This window comes from Chiroxiphia lanceolata, chromosome 5 (genome assembly GCF_009829145.1).
Source record: "Chiroxiphia lanceolata isolate bChiLan1 chromosome 5, bChiLan1.pri, whole genome shotgun sequence".
NCBI lineage: Eukaryota > Metazoa > Chordata > Aves > Passeriformes > Pipridae > Chiroxiphia > Chiroxiphia lanceolata.
Window position 1 is genome coordinate 10,306,585 of NC_045641.1, and position 23,465 is coordinate 10,330,049.

Here is a 23,465-nt window from a genome sequence, read left to right on the forward strand (position 1 = left end):
ACATCTGTCTGAAGGGTCTTGTTATTCAGTTTTTGATCTACATATCCACAGAGTGCTTAGAGTGAGATGAGATGTAGGCAAAAACATTTCTGTTTCACTTCCCTTGAATCAGAAGTTTTGCAAGTTGATCCTTCTCTCAATCAGAAGATGAAGTCCTTGTAAGACTATCAGATTCAGTCTGTTTCTGACCTTCTCCAGAATGACAAATTTCAAGCAGCATTAAACTCAAACACCTTTGTTCAGAGTTTCATGTTGAGTTCATTATCTCATCTTTCAAGTTATTGACTTGCCCCATATATGGCCTAAGGTTGTACTGGTGGTTTGAGGTCAACTAGATGGAGTTCTCTGACACTTTTAGTGCTCCAGTAACAGGCTTGGGTGTTCCTGCCCAAACCTGTGAAGAGGAGGTCTTAATTTCCTCAGAAATGAGGATAGTTCTGGGACATCCCAAAGGTGGAGACTGCAAAAGGATATAAATAAATGAGGTAGTGAGAAATAATCTAGTGAAAACTACATTTAGAATCTTATACCTTGCAGGTATAATTACTAGACAAATTTAATTATATTAATATTTCATGATACCTTAAAATAAAAAAGCTTAAAGTTGTCCAACTGTTTACCTTCAAGCCCCTCTTATTCTAGCTTAAATAAAGAATAAGCTTTTTATATGATTGAAAAAGTAGGAGCTGTTACAAGTGTGACATACTGTATAGGATGGCTTTACATTTTAACAATTGAACAGTTTGCCTTCAAATGTCATCTACTGTTTTGTAAGTGAATCACTAAGCCCATGGCATCATAAACAAATTCCATTTATTTCCTTTTTACTGGTAGCACTTTTGTGACATATGCTTATATTTACTGCAGTAATTAGGGGGAAATGCCAGCCTGATAAATACCCAACTGATGTATTTCATATAGATACACTGAGAGTATCTTGTTCAATAAAATAGGGATTGTAATTACCTTAATTTTACTCCTTTGATAAAATTTGATTTTGTAAGAACATAGATTTTCTGAAGTGGCAACTGGTTTTTGAAATCTAACATATTTTTTCTGCAGTTAAACACAAAGTGATTGCGTATATTGTTAACTGGCTTTCAAGAAATCTTTTAAACTGAAATAAGAATTATTATGGTGCTTAGGAGTCAGGCAATGTGACGAGTAATCATTAAAGGCTCATTGCAGTTATTTTGGCTTTTGGTATCTTAATATGTAAAAAATTGTAATGCCACTATTGTTATTATATTTCGCATGAGCATAACTAAAAGCTGGCTCAGTTTGTCTGATTCAAAGTTTTGAACAGTCCTGGTTTTTGTCTCATATGAAAAGTCAGTTTTATGGGTGATCTGAAGGCTTTTACAATCAAAATCCTTCTATCATTTCAGTACTTTACTGGAGTTCAAATTAGTTAAATGTACCCCTGAATTTTGTTCCTCCCTTTGAAAATTTTCATCAGTCACATTTCAACTTTGCCTTCACCTCGAGAGCAAACAGGGAAATGTTCATTTTGTAGGATTGTTGTTCCAACTACTGATTCCTTCATCTAATCAAAAACTCTCCTCATCTGCTTTTCTGACTGGCATTAACATTGACTGATATCTTTGGAAACAGCTGGCTCATATATTTTCTTAATTAAATTCCAGCATTTGCAGACTTTGGTTGATGTAACTCTCCATTCTACAAATGTGTCATTTCTCTCCTTCGTTTTACATCAGCATTTGTCAATCTATAGATGCAGATGTTTTGACCTTGCCCCTTTGTTCTGTTTACAGAATGAGTGAGTGCAGTACAGTACAGTTTAATGTGTAATTGTCCTGCAGTACAGTTTACTTGTCAACATCTTCCACAGTTTGAGCTGGTATTCCTGACAATTTCTAACATGTCATTTTTGTAGCCATAATTACAGATCCACATGCTAGATACCTGACCTTCATAAAAATAATTATGCTGATATATTTGCAGGGCAGCTAGCAACCAATTTAGATTTGCAGTTTAATGGTAATGACTCTTCAGGGAGAAATTTTCTCTTGTCACTAAATTTTTGCTTGAACGTCTAAACCGCTGTTTGCTATAGCCCAAGAAAATGCATGCACTGGCCATAGGATTAAACTTATGCTTACTTTTATACATTAAATAATTCATATATAATGTCACTGATGGACGACAGCAGTGTTTTCACTTTAGTTTTTCAAATGAAATTGGCTTTTGTAGAGCAGAGCTACCTATGAGGTAATCATTTTCTTCTACTTTCCAAGTACAAGTCCTGTACTTTCAACCCAACTCAGAATTCCTTTTGAGACCTTCTCTTTATAAAATTACTTTATGGCTGTAATTTTCCCATCATGACTGTAAACCTAGGTTGAGGCAAACTGAAATAATTCCACAGCACAATAGTGTTTTCACTCCCACATGGTTTATGAATCCAATAACCATTGGGTGATTTACTGGTTACTTCTGGTAGAAACTATTATTGGAAGCACCACTGAGTATGTCAGTGTTTTTCATCAAACTCATTGCAGTTGTGTGATCATCTTGTGGTTTTGCTTAAGCAACAAAACATGCTGGTTTTATTGGTCCTACCAAAATATTCTTTTTTGAGAAATATTACATACATTAAAGGAATATTCAAGCTTAAATATATGTAGTCCAATTCCTTGTCTTCATTTATTTTAAAGGTGAAGTGACACTGGGAGAAGTGGAAAATATTTTTAATCTTCATTTTTTCATCCTGTTTTCATATTTATGTCACTGTAAAAAATTTTTATACATAATTGTATATTTGTGGTTGTGGTATTGTGAAAATTAAAGCCACACTAAATAGAATATTATGGAAATAAATAAACCACCTTTGTTATACCATTATATACAATTAACTCTTCCACAGAAAACTTGTAATAGAATATAACACTGCATTTTTCAAAATTAAAGCACTTATTTATGATTCTGTATGTTTTGGAAGCAGCCATCCCCTTGTGATACATTGGGAACTGCTTGTTGACAGAAAGGGGGACAGAAAAATTTGCATAAAGTCTTTTGAGAATAACTTGCTCCTACATATTTAATCACCTGGGGACCAGAACTATAAAACTGGGACAGAATAATAACTGTTTTTATTAATTAGAAAGATAGATGAAGATTCTTATATGAGTATTGCCATAATATCTTTTGCTTAGCAAGAATCAATATTATTTGCTAGCTAATAGAGTCCTCAGGAATACATCAGCTATATCATAAAAAAAAATTGGTGTCTCACAAAAAGACAATATTAATTCATGAGGAAAAATAAAAAATAAGCACCCTATCAAAATAATTGCAATATGAGAATGGCAAGGTATTAGATTAGTTATGAATTACTTAATGCTCAAAATTAAAATAGGTTTAGATTCTACATACATGCAGGAGGGGCTTCTGGTGCAATAAAAATATGACAAGATGAGGTAGACAAATTCATGCTTTAAATTCTTTAGTTCATGGGGCATTTTCACACATCCTCTTTGTGAGAATAAGATATTCCATATGGAACTGTAAGGAAGAATCCAGCAGAGCAAAGGCTCTCATAATAGCACCTGGATTTGCTCAATTACACCCAAAATCCCCACAGTTGCACTTCTGTGCCTGTTTTCAAGAAGGATATGGAACAAATTAGGCTAAGCCTTCTGCTGAGGATGATGCCTATGTCAGTCATCTCTGCCATTAGCTGCACTGTATTTGCAGTTATACATTTGTTTCTAGCAATTCCATAGCAGAAATCTCATTGATTAGAGTGTATATTTGAGAATAATAACTGGTAGTTCATATTTTGTTTGGTCCTAATAGCAGGGAGCATCGGTTTCCAGGACAGGGAAAAGTCTGCTTACCTCCTAAGCATCCTAATAACTTGAATTGAAATAGTAGGCATTATAAAAATTGGTTTGATATTATCAATCTTTCCATCCTTTTAAGTTTTGTTCACTATAAGAGTCCTGCAGTCACAGTGTAAGTTGGTGTTTGCTGCTGACAGCAACTGTCTCTCTACACTTTGTGCCTGGTACTTAGTGATTTATTTTAGACTGGTAAGTAGTCTGAGCATTTATTGATATCTGTGACCTTATTTACCTTTTATTCTATAGAGCACTATTGAACTATCTAGTAGTAGTGGGACTTAAACCAACGAGGCCTGATTTTTACATTATTTTAAGGCTTTGCACAAGTTTGACAGCACAAAATTACATTTACATTTACTTTCACTGAAGATCCATAATCAGGAAGACCCATAATAATCTACTTTCAGACGAAGTGTAAATTAGGAGGTATGTATTTTAGTGCCTTTACTGAGATGGAGTTTACAGAGATTTTTGGACATCATCTTTACCAGTGAGGAAAAAAGCTCACATAAGAAATCTTGACAGATGAAACAGTTTAAAATTGACCAAGACAGTAGTTTTAGTAATATTAGTAAGAGTATTTTAGATAAAAGTCACTGTGTTGTAGTTAAAAGGAGATTTTCACTCAAATAGAGTTAAATACAGCTTGTATGCAGTAATATGAACTTTCATCCAAAAGTAGAGTTAAAATCATACATGGTGCCGCTAAAAAGTGAGACCTATGTCTGCATCTCTCTCTCTCTCTGAAGATACATATAGTTATACGTATACATGAATGTATGTATATTTATACAGAGATGAATTTTCAGGTGATGATAAACTGATTTCTACTTGTGCAGATGACAACTTGCACTTAAAAACTTTCTGTGTATGTTTTTACATAATGTCAAAATCTCATATAAATGTTTTTACACAATGTCAAAATCTCATATAAATTAATTAAAAGGGAGTAGTTTTTATGGATATGTGGGTAGGACAGCAGAAGCATGTGTGTTCTCAATACACAAATTTGTATTGCTGTTAACAATATTCTCGTATCTGCAGCTATACTCTCTATGTGCTTCCTTTTTCCCCAAGAGTGTATTTTGCTTTCCATAAGGTATATGTACTAATTGAGTATGATCTGTAGGTTTCATTGTAAACCACTAAACTAATAGGTGCAATATAGAAGTCACCTGATAACTTTTTCAGTGATTAAAAAGAGTAAAATATGTATTTTTCTATGTTTTTCATTTTGTCTGCATGTCTGAGTTTTATTTCATGATATAAACTTGAAACAAAATTAGTGGGAATTTTTCCACTATAGTAGAGTTTTCTTGATTGCCACCGGCTGAAGCACCAAATACCTTTATTTTTAAATATATTTATTGCCACATTTTGAAATCTCCAGATGCTGCTCGATGTTCTCAATAGTGGAAATGAAAATCCAAATGTGATATTCTTTATCTCATGGATCCAAACAACATAAACCTTTAGCACTACAGTACACAGAAAAGAAAATAACTGTTTTAATACCATTTCTTTTTATTTTACAGTTTAATAATAATGCTCAGAACGTCAGTTGCTTTAATCATCTTGTCCAAGCTAATGTGAGGAACAAGAAGAAACTGAAAGAAGCTGTCTATAAAATTTCTGCTAAAGGAATTACAGATTACAAAAAAGGCTTTAGCTACGCTTTTGAACAGCTGCTAAATGTAAGTGTTTAAGTAATATCTCTCTTCTGTCAGGTGAAGCAGGAGAACTTGAATGTTCAGATGGCCACTGGGTGCTCCTTCATTGTGTAACTTAAGCAGTTGAAGTGCAAACCCTTATTTAGGAGGTAAATTTATCCCAGAAATGTTTTTTCCTTGCAGATTCCCTAGCAGGTTGCTAAGATTTGGGAATGAATTTGGTTTTCAATGTGTTGTACTGTTTTAGTTCATTCAGCTGGTTTTCCATTTAACATGTGATTCCCAGTTGGCACATACTTATGGTAGTGGTTAACTTGCAGTTAATTTTAGAATGGACAGCTCTGTGTTATAATGCTATTATTTTACCACAGCACCTCCTAGCAATGTTTAGTTAACTTAAAATTTCACACTTATTAGAAGTCATAAATAGTTTACCATGGCTTGAGCAGAATAGAGAGAGGAAATGAGTTAGTTAATAGAGGAATATTAGGCATCTGAGAGTATTCTAATTCCTTTCTCTTTCTCATGTATAAAAAGAATAATTTCCTTAAAAATAAATGCATTGTTACTATGTTTTAAATACATTATACTTTCTAATTTGCACCCAAGCACTACCTTTTTGAACAGCAATGTTTCCCATCTACAACAGATGTTGGGAGTTAATCAGTAAATTTTTAATGGTTTATGTGGTTGTTTAAAAAATAATTCTACTTTTCACTTTTGTAAAAACTGCATATTAGATCTCCACCTTAGTGGAAGTAAAGCTGAATCAGTTTACAACAGATAAGGATATGGCTTGACAAGTATGAAATGCATTCTTTTCCTTATGATTTTTTTGTAGTATATTTGGTTTTACTTTATTTTTTCTCCCTAATCTGCCAGGTTCTGGACTTCAGGACACTTCCCTGACATTGTATATGCAATTTAAGGCTAGAAATGGTTGAAAAATTTCTAGCCTTCCTAAATTTTGATGTAGGAAAAGAAAAAGCAATGTTTTCATGGGAGTTTTCTCAGTTGACCACTATTCAGTTTAGCAGTGGGGTTTGGTGGCGAAATGAGTGGGTGTCCTCTGCTGATGGTTATTTTTAAAGTCTATTGGATATTTTTGGACCAGGCTGGATGGCATTTTCCCATTTTCTGCATCTGTTGACATCTCATGTAGAGGGAAGAGGAAGGCAAGGAATTTTTCCAAATATATTCCTCATAACATTTATATTTCCTTAAAATTATGGATTACATAGAACACAAGATATATACTTTGTGTACAGGCAACATTAAGACAAGCTGAACACAGGGGAAACCTCAAAGTGGACTTGTTTGTAGGACTCAAATATCACTTAAAAAATAATGGGAGATCAGTGCCATAGTGGGACCAACTCTTTTGTAGCTGAAGGCAGAGGTGTGATTAGCCTCACATGATCTCTGCAAGACTGTAAATTATGACGGGACATTGTGGATTGCATGAGATTATAAATATACAGTCATCCTCTCCAAACACTGGCAAATCCATTTAGCAGAAAGAGTAAAGGGCTGGTGATGGATTTAGCACTAGACTCCAGTGACAAGACAATATAATATGATGATATAACACCAGTTTAAACAAATAAAAAAAATATGCTGTGAGATAGTTTCCAGTTGTATATTTATGAATTCAAATAGTCTAATTGCTTTAAGGTCCTTAGAAATGCAGTGTTGCTCAAATTTTAATAATAATTTGGGGGGCACTCTTTCTGGATGACAATTATTTCAAACAATTTTCCAGAACACTGAAGCAACGTTTCACTTGTGGCATGAAAAGATTGCTGTCTCATGTGTTGCCAAATGGAAATAGACACTTGTGTTTTTTTCGACATACTAATGCCAGTGTTTATCAATAATCTGGATTTTTATGTAGTATTTTCCCATTATTTATTGTTATATTAACTTGTTATTTCTTTGAAAAGCGTAATACCTCACCTTCAGCAGTTCCAGGAGGGTTTTTCCCAACATGCCATAATAGCTATGATTTGTCAAAGAAAAAATAGTGAAAAATGAATTTTTAAAGTGTCATGTCACAAGGTATAATTGTTACCTGCCATTTAATGAGTTAATTTTAAAGATGTGAAACTTTTATAAAACAAGAGTAATATTAGCCATAGTATAAAATGGATCATGTTTTGCTTGCTTGTTTGGAAGAATAAAAAAAGGCCTTTATCAAATAGAAGAGAGAGCTAAAAATTAATACATAGCTTAGTTCCAGCTTGTATCCTCCTGTGGTTTAAGCTAAGAAATTGCTTTTTGTCCTGGGGAAGCTCCTGTATAGGCAACACATTCCCTTTCATCTGTGGTCCGTTGGACTGCTGAGACAAACTGTTCAGAAGAATTATGAAGTTGCTGCATCAGCTTTTCACAATCACTTATTTTCACATCCTGAGCCAATATCTCCCCTGTTTAGTCCAAGTGGAGGGGGGGGTGGGGAATAAGAGGTGTTGTAAAGGCAATTCTGCCTTCCTTGATGCCTTTTGAAAGACTAATGTGTTAAATTCATTCATCCAAAAGCAAAGTTTTTTGTTGTGGGAGAATCATAGAGTCACAGAATGGCCTGGCTTGGTGGACATATCAGAGATCAACTAGTTCCAACTCCCCTACTAAAGGCAGGGACACTTGTCTCTAGACCAACTTGCTCAGAGCTCCACCCAAACTGGCTTTAAACACTTCATATGTAATATGAATATAATATCATATGATTTGAACTTGCTCATGTTCAGATTTCCAATAACGTTTGGAGGCTAAAATCTTGAGGGTTTTTCCTATGACTTGACTTTAGTGTCTACACAGTGTAGTGTAAGTAAATGCCCTTCTGTAAGTACTAGGAGATAAACCACTGTGTTCATCTCATACTGTATAAGCATATGCTGAGTAAACCACTAGAAAAGTCCTGATTTAACCAGTTAAAGCAAGGCCTAGCTCAAGTTCACATTGCCCATAGTAGTGCTTGTTTCAAAATCAGTAGGAAGGCTTCATAATATGAGCAAGTTTTGGTCCCCTTCCTTGATATCTCTCTTTTGTTTCCCTCTGACCTTATATATTAAACCACTCTAAATGCATGTGAATTTCTTTATTTATGAAATATCCAACTCTGCTTTTATTACTTTTTTAATATCGAAAAGATTGCAGCCCAAAGCAGTATCTTGTAACTTACATTTCACAAGTGAAAAATGATCATAAATTATTTAATTCCAACTGAAACACAGTGTGCTGTTGAGGTTGGAGAGAATGTATTGATTTCAAGCAGATTTTACATGTTGTTACATGTAAGAAAATCTTTGGGCTTGTGTTTTTGTGTTTTTTGGTTTTTTTTTTTTAATTAATAAATAAGTAATTATTCACAGAATATCGAACTATAAACATAAGTCATCTCTGAAGAATAATTCTTACTCTGTTAATTATGGTTTTGTGCTTTAGTTTTCTTGGAGCATTGTAGAACTGTAGAATGCAATATTGAGAGTTACTGGGTGATATTTGAGGGCTGGTTTTGGTGTTTCAGTGTGACCAACCTGGTGACAATCACTCTCTAGCCATAAAGAGTAAAACAAGGGGGAACTGAGTGCTTTTGTAAGGACAACTCTCCTATTTATTTTCCTGACTCTAGAGAAAATTCATATAGCAAAATTCAGGCTTGTGGAAGCAGAAATTGAATTTATTGGGACCATTTGTATGCAATACAAAGGGCAAGGAACACTGGCTGCAAGAGTCATGAGCGATTTGCTTAGACTGGATTCTTACCTTTACAGAATAAATACAGAGGATGAATGCCAAAGTAGGAGCCTTTGGTCCTTCCATAAGGAGCCAAAATTCATGCTCACCTCTATTGTTCTACCTGTGGAACAATGTTTTATTCCTTTGCAGAACACACTGCATTTTTCTCAGGGACTTTACTAGTTACTTTGATGAATTAGGAGTCAGAGAGGCTTCTTCTTAATTCTCTCTGTTTCAGGCTTGCTCCCCAGAAATGATGGAACTCACTCTGTTCTTCAGCTGTGAGATGCAACCTAATTAGAAAAGCAGGTGATGGAGAGTTTTTAATAATCTAGAAAGCCACATCTTGGCTATTTTCTAAACCTGATTGTAAGATACTTTTCTAAAGATTAGCTATTCATTTCAAGGTATTAAAAATAATAATTTAGAAAACCAGGAAAGAATTAAAAAATTGAAAGATGAAACACATTTTATAGAAATGTGAAAAAAATGCAAAATACTTCAGAGCTTATAGGGTGGATGTACCTACAGGGTGCCTAAATGGACAGAGCTTCATTTAAGGGGTCAGTGAGCTGGATAGTTTCTGTGAGTAGGAGTCCAACAGAAAAAAAATAAGCATATTCAGTAATTCATTACATGGTCATTGTTCACAAATTTCCACAGGTACAGTAAGGATAAGGAAAAAAATAAGGATGAGAAAAGAGTAACAATGTTTAGAGACCCTCACTGTGCAAGTCTCACACAGAACATCTGTATAGGAACACTGGGGGTTTGATGGGATGGGTATGAGCTAAAGAGTTTTCCTGGTGTTTGTGGAGGTGAGAGGAACCACCAGATCCCTATTCCACTGTGTTAGTCCAGATCTGAAATGGGTCATATTTAAGTGTCATGGAACAGAAAAATGGTTTTGGTTTATTTTATTTTATTTCTCATTCGAAAGGGTGTATTGAAAAAAATTCTAAAATATTTTTGAAGTTTTGCCATTACCATGTTAAAGTAGTAAGGATGTAGATATAAGAGCCATCAGATATAGCAGTTGTTATTCCTTATAGCCTGAAATAGAAAACCACTTCTGTTTGTATCTCCTACAGCACAGTGTCTCCAGAGCTAACTGCAATAAGATTATTATGTTGTTTACGGATGGTGGTGAAGAAAGAGCACAAGAAATTTTTCATAAATATAATGAAGACAAAAAAGTAAGTGATATATGAAATATTTTACTGTATAAAATACAAAGCATAAAGAGAAATATTAAATATGGAAGTGAAAGCATATTTGGTGTATGCATAAAGTACTTCTTAAAAAAAATTGTTACTCTTGATCCCTAGGGCACTTAAAGATTTCTCAATCTATAACATTTATTTGTGAAATCACAAAATATACTTAATATTTTACACTTTGTGACTTGTTGGTCTCAGGCAATACAGAAGTATACTGTGAACCATAAAGAACTCAATTTTCTATTGACACTTTTAATTGCATTAGTGTAATCCCTGAACTATCCAGTAGAGATAAAGGTAGTTAAATGATATGATATGATATATATATGTGTATCTCCTCACTGCAAATATTTTCTATGTGCTTTTGTTGTTCGTCAGGCAAAGGCAAAATGAAATCTCAAGGTTGGAAACTGAGTTTAAATAGATTTGGGCTGGAACAAACCCACATTTTTTCCCAGTGAGCTCAATTATACCTCTGAATGTCTTAGTGAGAAGTGGGATGGCTCTCTACTGATGAAATTTGATCTGTGGTTCAATCAGAATTATGATTTAACACAAGAATCCCTGGATGAGTTCTGTTGTTTAGACTAAATTGGATTATTAGCTGTGGTGGTTTTGGGTTTAAGTTTTGAATCTAATCAAACTTCTTGTCTGGCTTTTGCATACTTACAGATTTAAAAATGTATGTGTGTGTGTGTGAAATAAAACACCTTTTAAAGTTGTCTCCTACTACATTTCAGTGCAAATCATTATTTATTATTATTATTAGAAGATTAATCACATTCTAAATAGAAGTGAAATACGAGCTGGATTTACACTGTAAATGAGAATTTGCCTTTCCTAGTGCTTAGGGATGCGCCTACATGTTTTTTTTTATGGGTTGTTTTTTGTTCTGTTTTCAGAAAAACAGCTAAATGAATGCAAATCACCAAGGCACTTTAACAGTTGCCATCAATGTGTATGCATAAAGAAGGGAAAGTATTCAGTTGGAAATCCTCATATATTTGAGCTAATCCTTTCAAAAGTAGAACTAGAAGTGCAATACAGAATTTGTATCTTGACCAGTCATTCTCTCAGTGATCTTGAATAATCATTTTGTGTCTGATTTATATTAGTGTCTCACATAGAATTATACGGTGGATTTAGTTAATCTTCGTGTTTGAGTTGAAAATACTTTTTAAACTGATAATTGGAAGAGAGAATTGAAATCATAGTCACTTGTGTGACACACATGGCTGTATTCTGAAAACAAACGCAGATATTCCTCTTCAAATTTGGACATGGTAGCTTTTACTGTGTTGCAACAACAGCCATCAGCTATAGAAAATACGTGCATGAGGGGGAAGATGTATGATTAACTTATTTTTTTCATTTATTTTGCTCTGTTAGGAGTAAAGTATAGCAAAATATTCAGTCCAAACAACAAAACAGATTTGCAGTGCCAAGATTTGTGGTCTTAATCACATCATGCCTGATGACTGATTATTCTGTGAAGTATAAGAAATGAAATGTAGGATTTACTAGTTTTAAATGGTTATTTTACTGCATCATTTAATACTGTCAATTTGCACTGCAAATAGGGTGGGTTTATATGTACTGTTATACATAATACAATGCACACTCACTTTCCTGTTCCCTCTAGTGAAGGAGAGTTTGGGGGGTTTATTATATACAGTAAATGTATCATAGTGATGATAATGGTCACTTTGTGTCAGTATGTTGTCATATGTAATTGAATGCAGTGCCAATACAATGAAAGGCAAATTTTCTACACTTCTTTAAACTCTATGTATCTACAAGTCAAATCTTAGTAAACACTTGTCTAATGAGGTACTGGGTTGCTAGATACCACTCCTTACTGCTTTTCTCCAAGATGACATTGGAATTACAATACCAAAAAGTTTATGCAGTTGTAATTTGAAGAATTATTTACTTTGTCCTTATCACTTTCAATCAGTAACAATCCTTGTAGTGTTGAAGGGATTTTTACTGTTGAAAACCTTCTAATGAGATTGGACAAGTAAATTCATTTTTAGGAATTGCAATGAAGTCATCTGATATCCTTCATACCATTCTAATATTTTTAAAAATAAGACTAATAGAAAACATGCTTGTGATAATGCTCTCTTTAGTAAGACTACATCTGATTCCAGAATGATGATGTGAGCTCTTTTGTTGTTCCTTCTCTGTGTAATTTAGTGTTAATTCATTACCAGTAGAGAATAAAGAATTGATAGAAGCATTCCAACATGAAAAATACGCATATGCTTTTAATTTTGCAAAGTCGTAATCACAAATATGGTCTTACCTTCTTAGATTCCACAGTAGGCTGCTTTCTTACATTAAATTTTGAGATATTAAAGATATGTGTATCTCAGTTCTGTTGTCCTTTAATTTATTTCATAAACAGCCCAATGAATTTAAGACTAATTTTATATTTATCATTTCTAGAAGGACTATTAATATAAGGTGTTAAAAAGTTTTCTATGTTTTACAGTAGAAACAGTTTATAGTATAAATATCTATCAGCTGATGTATTTTCTTGCCTGCTCTGCATTTATTTAAGCATCCATCTTTGTGCTCTGCATACAGTATATAGAAGATGAATCTTTACTGTCTTATGTTGCAGTCAGTCACTTTCCATCTTAGACACACTGTGTTGTAAACTTTCTTTTTTTTCTTGTGCAAACAAAAGACCTTTTATTCAAATCTATTAATCATTTTTTTCATCTGCCTGATGTAAAATTGCTTCAACTCAGTAAGTATTTTCTTCTTCATATCTGTTACTTTGAAATTCCTTGGCATGAAAGAAGCTTTAGTAAGTTTTGGCCCATCAAATGACGTGACTTAGTACAGGTTTTTGCAGTGTCCTTAGTGCAACCTTCAAGTTAAGTTAAGGAATGCAAGAAGCAATTGGAAACTACTAAAAGACCAGCCTAGAATCTAGAGGCTGGAAAATTGTTCTTTTAAATTATAGGGTTTAATCTGTTTGAAATTGCATACAGATATATTTAAAATAATTTTCTGTCTTTACAAATAGTTCACAGTATGAGGGTTATTATAAAATTTATATAACAGTTTTAGGGAGGAACATTTCTGGTTTTTATCTGTTTGAAGTGGAAAATCACAGTTGTGTTTCACCTTTGCGTGCCTTTTTCCCTTTATAAAGCCAGATTTTATTGTCACATATTGTAACTATGTGCTGTGCTTGATATTTAAAAACTGGCGTGTTTACCTTTTTGGTGACATTTGGGGCGCTCGCATTAAATGTGCAAAATACCACACATGTGCTAAAATTTCAGGAGTGAGGGTGCTAAATTTGATTTTATTTGCACTCCTCCTACAGATAGCTTCACTGAAGATAGCAATATAAATTTAATTGAAATGTATGCCCAGTAGGCGTTTATCCTGAGAATTTTGAATTCGGGTTGAAAATAGAAAACCGCAGATCTTTGGGGCAAATTGTGCACAGCGAAGTCTGTGTTTGGAGGGATTGCTCAATTTATGTGAGTAGGAAAAGACCTTGAACATACCTCGTGCACTTTTAGTTGTTTGAAGTTTTGTAGAATGGTAGAGGTTTGTGTGGGTTGGCTGGATTGACCTGGCCCACACAGGTAGGATTGGTCTGACCCCTCCGGCAGGAGCAGAATGGTAAGTTGTGTCTCATGTCTCATTCCTACAGAATCATCTTCCATGATTAATACAATACAACCTTATTTTCTGGAGATTTTTTTGACAGTATCATTTGAGGGGAAATGGTGTGCAGAAAAGTTTTCCAACAACTCAGTTCCATTAAGAATATCTTTATGTGGTGGGCACAGAACCGCTACAGTGATAGAAGTCCTATGGGAGTACACTCCAGTTTACTGGAACTCCACTGGGAAGCTTGCAGCTGCCAGTGACTTGTTCCAGATGGGACACATTCAGCATGTCAAAAGAATGATAAAATGAAATATTTATGAGAAAGTACTTGCAAAACTTCCATTTAAAACAAAAAGGCCTCTTACTATCATTAACAAAGGAGGGAACCATTTTCTTCATTGGTTTGAATCCATTACTGCACAACTGCAAGTCAATAAAACTAAAATGAAAACTATGTTAATCTAGGCAATGGTGTATGAATTATTCTGGACAAGGCTAAAAGTGTTAGTCTTGACTACAAATGACCATTGAAAAAGCCCATGACATTTCCACTTTGGGTAGCCATGGGTTTCTCATCAGGTGTCAGACTGAATGAATGTAACTTTCCTATGGTTACTTATATAGCTGAAAATAGAAACAGCATCTTTTGCAACACTAATACTGGCTTTGAATAGAACTAAACAGCTGTCAAAGTGCACCCCAACAGGTTTTGCATTCCTGAGTGTGTGATAGACTTGTGACACAGGATGTTCCATAAAGTAATTAAACTAAGAGTTGAACTGAGCAAAATTCTAGTTTATATCTGAATGTCATGTGGCATAGTTTGATAGATAAAATTTAAGCCATTTTTTAAGCTTTCTGGACTGTAGTGTATTCTCTGGCCTTCTCTACATTAACATTCTGTGGTCTTCAGACAACCAGACGCTAACATATATCTCATTCCTCCTAAATATCTCCCTTTGCTGTAAATTTTCTTGGAACGATGGTAAAGTAAATCCCACGTAGAAGAAATTTTCAGCTAGCTGGTTAAACTGGCTCCCTGGCTCCTTCCCTGAACAATTTTATCTTAAAGGTGTGTCATCTTTCAACTGTTAATTTTAATTTATTATATGTACTGTGACATGCACAAATGGTAAACCTAAAATATTCTGGGTGAGGCTTGGGTCAGTATTTAAAAATTCCAAAATCCATTACTTTTTCTTTAAAAGTGAAAAGTGTTATTAGAGTGTTCACTGAAGAAACCTCCTATTCATAAGGAAAATTATTTTTTTTTGCCTCTTTCTTAACTCCACGTATTAATGAAGAGCTTTCAACATATCCACTCTCCCAGTTTCTGAGTTCCTGACAGATTAATGCCACTACATTAATGAATTTAATTATTCCACATCACCAGTCTTCCTCTTTTGACGCTCATTACCAAAATATACTTTAGTAATAGTCAAGCTGCACAATACTAAGCTATTTAAGGTCCTAGGCCTACAAATCCATGGGTTTTTTCCTGATTTTTTTTCAGTATGATATAATTAGTTTATTTTTTCTCGTAAACTTACATCTTGAACCACAGTTATCTGATGGTGTATGAAGCTATTCCAGCATGAGGATTTAGAGTACAGTGATTTTTTAGATAATCTAAATATAAATAATATAAAATCAAAAATATCTATATACTGTCTTTTCAATAGTCATCTTCTAAACTGACTTGCTGCTATCACATGTCCATGCCCTGGCAATGCTCTTGGATTACAGCAGTCTGCCATTCTTCCCCACACTATCTTTCACTGATCCTTTTACCTTTAGACTATTTAAATTACCAAGCCTTTCTTGAAGTCTTCAATAAGGAGGTAATATCCATTATATTTCTTCTACTTTTTTTCACTTTTCCATTCAGCCATCACAGCCCCTGTGCTGTTCTATATGTGGGCAAGGTTCCTGCAGACTTAACGGGTGCAGCAGAAAGCACAATGGGGCAGAGGGGGGGTTTATTTTGGAAAGAAGATCTGCATGTAGAACCTTGTCGTGAATGTGTCCACACACACATCTCTGTGTTGATGTTTCTCATTAGGCTGCTGTTTTCATTATGAGCCTGAATCTGTTTGGGTTGCCCTGTGGCATTTTTATCTCCTCTGCAAGATTAAAATCCACGTGGTGGTGTTGAGAACTGTGTAAGACTAATGAAAGTTTTAATATAGCTTTGTTGAAAAGTAACCTTATCGGTCTTATTAAAGTCATGTGTATCTGTTACATAAAACCCAACTGGCAGCTTGTTTCCCTCAAATTTGGCATGGAGGAGGCTACTTGATACTTCTATTTTTGTTGATCTTCAATTCCAAACCACTACAGTAATAGTGATTGATTCAGTGTATCACACTGAGGTTGATGCTGCAGATGGCATAAAATGATTAATCAAGGCAACAAGGATAGGATATCAGTTAATATAGAAAGCACGTTATGTTTGTTTTGGGATGAAAGCAAGAGAGTCAGACTGCATTTTGCTTATTTACACAAACAAAATGCTACATATGGTGTAGCTGGTTGAGGCTAGACATCAGAGGGTTCATCCTGTCTCAGCCTCCCCCTATATCAACTGTGCATTCATGTCTGTGAATTTGGAATTGCAGTGAAATGCCATGTGAAGTGCCATCTTCTGTAATTCAAGAATTGGAGGACTGCGACCATTTAATACCTAGGCCATGCCTAATGATGCTTATGTAACCTCTTTTTTAAAGTATCCAGTTCCACAGCTTCCTTAGGTATTTACATTTTTCTCTTTCAACAACTACCTTTAGAAAGCTTTCCCTAATTTCCTTAAGACAAAGAAGCTTAGAGGGTTTTCTTGTTTTTTGGTGGGTTTTTTGTTTGTTTGTTTGTTTGTTTGTTTTTTGTTTTTGTTTTTTTGGGGTTTTTTTTTTTTTTTTTTTTGGTTGGTTTTGGTTTTGGGGTTTTTTTTGTTTTTTATTTATTTTTTTTCATTTTCACTATACATTCTTTATAGAGAACTATTAATTCTCATCATAATTTCCTCTTACACTTTAGAAAACCATTTCTATGTTGAAACCTTCACACAACTTTTCTTCCATCTTTTGTCTTTTCAACTAAACAAGCTAATTTCTTTCAAATTCACCAAACGTATATCTTAAATTCTTTTCATTCTTTATTCTTTACACCCCTATTGTGTATAATGGCATGTTATCTCTACCTTTCCTAAAATATGCTCTTGAACAGTTGGGGAAACAGTGGTATCAAGAGTATTTTCTATGACTTTTTTTATGCAGTGCTTAGGTAAATATGTCATCAAACACAACTTACTTTTTGGAACTGTATTATATTATTGAACCATATTTGGTTTTTGCTTTGCTCTGAATCTTTTCTCCCAGCTGCTGCTTTTTTTTTACAGATTGTCTTCAGTTTCAGTATCTGTGCTTGATTTTCTAAGTATTTTTAATCCTACATTTTATCAGGAAGTTTATTCTTGTATGTTTAATCTCTTCTGCTTCATGAATTGCCATTTTTCATGTAATCCTTTATTCTTTAGATTATCTTCCCACACTACTCACTCAGCTAGCTTGTTCTCTGAGTTTGTTGAAGTTTGTTTCTTATCCTTGTTTAACTTTTGTCAAATCTTCCTTTCCTTGTAATAAAAATCTCTTCTTGATCTTTCATTCAAAATATCTTCTTTCTTCTAGATTTTTTTTTTAATTCTGCCTTAAAATTCAGAAATAAATTAACTGTTCTTGGCATCTTCTAGAATAAGAAATTTTCCTAACCTGCTACAAGATATTCAATAATTGTGTCTCACATATAAGGTTTATCTGCATAACCTTCTATATTTGAAGTTGCAAATATTTTTTTGTATACTTCCAGTGTTTATTAAACACTGAGGACATCAAAGATTTAAGTTGTTTTGCTGTAAGTGCCATGTAAGAGACATTCACCCTTCTCATTTATTTAAAAATATAATAGCGGAGAAAATTTAAAAATTGAGAATTGGTTTCTGCAGATAGGGAGGTCAAATGGGATGCAAAAAAAAATAAAGGAATTAATATTATTATGAAGATTAAGAGGTACTTTTTTATAAAATTGCCCATTATATGGTCAGGATCCTGACATTTGTGTGTTTACTTAGACTAGAGTTTTCCAAAGCTTAACTTTACCACATTGGTTTAAAAATGCAACTCTCTGGGAAGAAATTGGATAATTTGTCCACTTAATAGAATAATCAATATAACTAAACTAGCACAACTGAATATATTTTTGAAAAGAATTAACTATTATTAAGTGACTCTAAAACTTTATAGAAATCTTAGCTTCTAAATGCTGCTTAGGCCAGCTGGTAGGCGAGTGTCGAGCAGTAGCTGAATATTAATCCCTTACTAGATGGAATTGTTTCAGATGGGATGGAACATCTTTAAATGAAAAGATTTGCCAATGCACAGGTGGAAAAAGCAGACAGAAATATGTAAGAGACTTTATAGTAGGGCTCAAAGGGAGAAGGTATAGAATAGGAGACTCTTTAGTGGGCAAGAGAATAAGGGAACAACTGAAACAAACAGATGGTGGCACAAGATATATGCATGCTGCAGCCTAAACAGATGACAGGTTAAGAAGGAAATAAAAATTTCAGGAAACAAAGTTACAGTCCATTCAGATAGCAAGAAATATGTGTTTATATATGCAAGAAGCATAACATAGAAAAGGAATATGAAATGGGCAGTGAGAGTGCCAGTGACGGTGAACTGTAAATTTCACCAAGGCAAGTAGAAACCCTGTGCATCTTCAATGTCAAGTATTAAAGATTGCTGCAGACATTGTAAGGAAGGGTTGCTTTTTAGGAGAACATCAGTGCATAAGATGGAGGAACTCTGAGAAATCTTATCAAGAGTAAGAACTATAATTGTAACTTAGACAGTCTTTAACTAAAGCATTTGGCGAAAAAAAAAGATATTTTAGTTTTGAAAAAGAGCAAGAAAAAACCATCATCTTTCAAACAGGGATAAGTATACTGGTGAGAAACAAACAGAAAATACCCCAGCCTCTACTTAGAAAGTGACTTAGATTCAAAATCCTGATTAGCCTCAATGAAAAGGCTAAAACCTGCTCAGTCATATCTCCAGGAAATCAGTCACATTCTTTATCTTTTGCACTATACAGGAAAGAATCTAATATGCAGAAGTGCATGTGCTGTGAGAATAGATTGTCTTTAATAGAAGAACGAGAAACTGACTTTGCAATCTTGTAATTGTATGGTTAGGGAAAATGACATTGAAGTATGAGCTTCTAATTATTTTCTGTTGAAGTTTTCACAAACATTTTTATAGGTTTTATTCCTTAAAAAATAGAGAAAAAAAAAACCAAGAGAATCAGTCTCCATATGCAGTCTTTGAATTCTTATCCTATTATCTATCTCCATTCCTCTGTTTCTATATTCAGATTCTATTTGAAACCAGTAATTCCAGTCGAACTCATATTCATGTTAGCCTTGAATCAAATTCAAAATAATGTATTCAATATTTGCTGAGGTTTAGATGGGAATTCTGTGCTTCATAATCTTGTCCTAAATCATGTGCAAAAAAACCCCATCTAATCAATAATGTCCAAAGAACCTGGAATGCCAGCTGCAAATGTATTTTTTTTTAATTATTCTGACTTTATTGAAATGGATTATTTTTTTTTTAGCAGGAAAGAATTTATTTTATTTACAAATGATTTTTTGAAACTAACACTTTGAATTGTATAATGCAGTCTGACCATACTGTATTCTCAGTCCTAGATATAGACAGGAAAACCAATAACCTCAATACTTTTTGTTGCGAAGTTAGTCTGTAGATGCTATATCATTTGAAAACAAAAACAAAGACAAACCCAAAACTCTCTAAGGCAATATTTTGTCTACAATAAATGTCTCTATAAGAAGCATATTTATAATTAAGGCTGAAGACCTTTTTTTCCTTACTTCTTTTTCATTAGAAAGACAGACTTTGTGAAAGATGATTACAATTCATTTATATCACAATGTAGACTGAAAACTTTGTAACTTAAAGTATAGTTTAATTGGAGTACATTTTTTTTGCTCTTCTGTTTCAGCCATTGTGAATAGAGAATTTAGACCTAAATTGACTAAGAACTCTGGTACAAACTGTTCAACACATGCAGGCTATAGACACACCTCAAGGGTTTTTTTTCCTGTGGATTACATGGGAGTTCACTTGTATTTTTTTTTTCTAAAAATTTAATTTATTTAGCTGATTAGAAGAGAAATAAAAATGCATATCATTCAGTACAGGAGTGACTGTGCCATGGTTAATTTGATGTGCTCAGGATAGGTGGCAGCAGTCTGTATATATTCAGTGCTTCTCATAGACAATCCTGAGATTTCAGGTGCGGTTCGTCAGGAAGGACAATGAGTGAACATGCACACTGGTTGCATTAATCACTAACTGTGAAGGACATTCTCTGTTCCATGGTTGCACATGAGCCTGAGTCTCTCAGCCGTGCTTGGGCACTTGCCAGTTGCTGACAGCAGGCGTCGTCACCGCCCGCTTGTGTCAACAATGGCACGTCTCACCTGCAAGCAAAGGCAAGGTCAGGCTGCCCTCAGCACAGTCCTATATGGCAGTGCTGAGGAAAGGGAACCAAACTTGCAGCATTTTCATACCTAAATGTCCGTCTTCTGAGGTAGTCTGAATATACCAGTCTGTTACCAGATCAGTCTCCAAGAAACATCATGTGAACATAGACAGTCCCTTAACTTGTTTACGTGGCATGCCCTTTTTAAAGCTCACTAAATCATTTTTGTTTAGAATTTTTATGTTCCCGTGAAGATCAGCCCATTATAAAATTAGACATGGAATTTGGATAACTGATAGTTCCAGAGAGGAAGATTTCCTGTAAATGAGTTCAACTGCTTTCTGAAGGTCCTTCCTTTTGCCCCCTGTCCTTTTCCCTCTTCTAATACAACTGTTTGGCATTTGCAACTGTTAAGTTTCAGTCATTTTTCCATGCTGTACAAGGACTGAATAAATGAGACAAAAAATTAAGGGAGTAAATATACAAGATTATTTGCAAGGGGGAAAAAAAGTCAGAGTACCTGATTAAAATTAGTGTTTGAAATATTCATTGACATATTTAAATATTCCTTTAAATCTGTAGCTGGTATTTGTAATATTTCTTCCTTGGGATTTACAAGGCCAATGAAAAAAAGAAAGAAAAGAAGGAGGCTTAGTGTCACAATGTGAACTGTAAATATCTCTCTAATTAATCCAGTCCTTTCCAGCTGCTCATCTGCCTCCAAATGTTGTTTTGACTATCAAAGAAATGCCTAAAATGCTTTTAATCCAGAGTACAGTGGGAATTACTTTGTCAGCTCCTCTGTCTGTTTCTTGATATGGACCACCAAATTTGCAAGGAATTTTTAAAAAAAAAACTGTTTTCTTGAGGGAATGCTAAATGCTTACTGTCAGGGAGAAGCAGTTTAGAGAAAGGAAGAATTAAATTGTTTTTCATTTCAGCAGGAAAAAATTGTTATTAACATCACCAAAGAAGCAAACAGATCAACTGAGTAAATAGAACATGGGTAATCAAAGTAAAAGATTCCACTGCTGAATTGTTAAAAAGAGGACAGTGTGTGCTCTTCATCTGAAGACTGGGAGACAGAATGAGTGGCTGGAAAATCACGTGATGCAACTGAGTGCTGTACAGGGATTTCCAAGGTGGGGTGGGGTGGTCTGCTGAGGACAGCTCTTCTAGTGGAAATCACAGGAGAAGCAACCAGTGTGTCCGCAGCCTTTAAGCTCAAAATAGAGCCAAAAAATATTTATAGGTTTTAACTGAGTTAAAACCTGTAAACGGCTTAACTCAGGAGGTTGGGGGTTTTCAGCCTCTGCCAGCTGGCACACACCAGACAAGGTACTGGGACTGCTCCTGGGGTAGGAAAGAAAGGGGGAGAGGGAAGGAGCAATGGTTTGGCTTCTGTGCAGGTGTGTGGGCTCTGCTGACACAGTTGCTCTTCAGGTTGGAGAGTGGACCAAAGCCCGGTTTTTGGTGAGTTTGACACAGGCAAATTGACCCTCAAACTTAAATTCGAGCACATCAATGAGAAGTCCTGCTGGTGTTTTTGAAAGTACAGCCTTTCTCCTTCTTATCACTGTTCTTGAGGCTAATGTTATAAAAAGCTAATAAAACAGAGCTGATTTATTCCTACACCTGGAAATTGTTGAGATCAAAAACTTCACCTTATTTGAGGAGATAGTGCAGTAAAAAGGACACAGTCTCCTCATCAAAGTTACTGCAAGCCTACAAAGTTGTTTTTGTGCTTCTGTGACACTTGTGGCCCATCAAAGATTATGTTTAAACTAGGTAAAGAACTAAAGGATCTTTTTAGTGAGTGGTCTCTTCTATCAAATTATAATCAGTTCAGCAATGGTAGATTAGTAGGTGTCAGCAGGATATTTATAGCTCCATACTTGTAGCCCTAGGACAGCAGAGGAAGGGGCACCACAGGACAGACCTTCTGTGAGTAAGGAATGAGGTACTGTGGTTCCACAAGGTGGCACTAAGAAGTTGTAGAACAGTGTGACTGAATTAGTATTTTTTTTAGTTCTGTGAGAGTGTTAATTCTGAAATTTTTCAATATAACTATGGTGGTGTTTTGACCATTAGTCTGCAGTAGAAAATATCTCCATTTTCATGAAAATATGTTTTCTTTGTGAGGGAACTAAACAAGCAAGAAAAAGAAAAAACACATTCTGTAATTTTTGAAACCATTTGCAGTTTGCAGAACTGCATTTCATGGATTCATGGCATTCACTTTAAAGACTTCTTCCATGAACATGCACATTTCATTGTATGCATGTGTTGTGAAGATTTCAGGTGTAATTCTCAATGCATTAATTCCTCTCCTAGAATAATTGCATATAACTACACCATACATCAGAATTCTTGATCCTATTTTCCCAATATGCTGAGATTATTAAATGGTTATGGCCCCATATTATCAGTATAGAATCATATCCAGAACAAGTGAGATTCTCCAATAATCTCCTGATACATAACAAACATAATTTATATTTTAAGATAGAAGAAGGATTAACATTAGATTGTAATGTGAGCTAATTTTTAGAGTATCATTATTTCTTTTTGTTTTTAGGCTATAATTACACAGACTATAATTAGACTGTGAATTAATAAGCTAGCATTGCAGCTTGAAGTTTGAGGTTGAATTGCAGTGAATGAAAGATATTAATGATAGGGAAGATTGCACATACACATGGACAGTCTGGGAGAAATAACTTACTGTGGATAAATGTCTAAAATAGTATTTCCAAGGACCTGCT

General features: G+C 34.5%; 1 protein-coding gene across 1 annotated transcript in view; it reads left to right on the forward strand.

The window, feature by feature from the left end:
* The window catches only part of CACNA2D1 (calcium voltage-gated channel auxiliary subunit alpha2delta 1), a 378,154-nt gene that overhangs the window by 288,698 nt on the left and 65,991 nt on the right, over window positions 1–23,465 (forward strand). Inside the window, 2 exon segments of the mRNA XM_032687395.1 lie at window positions 5,402–5,560; window positions 10,366–10,470. Coding sequence (XP_032543286.1) covers window positions 5,402–5,560; window positions 10,366–10,470 — 264 coding nt within the window.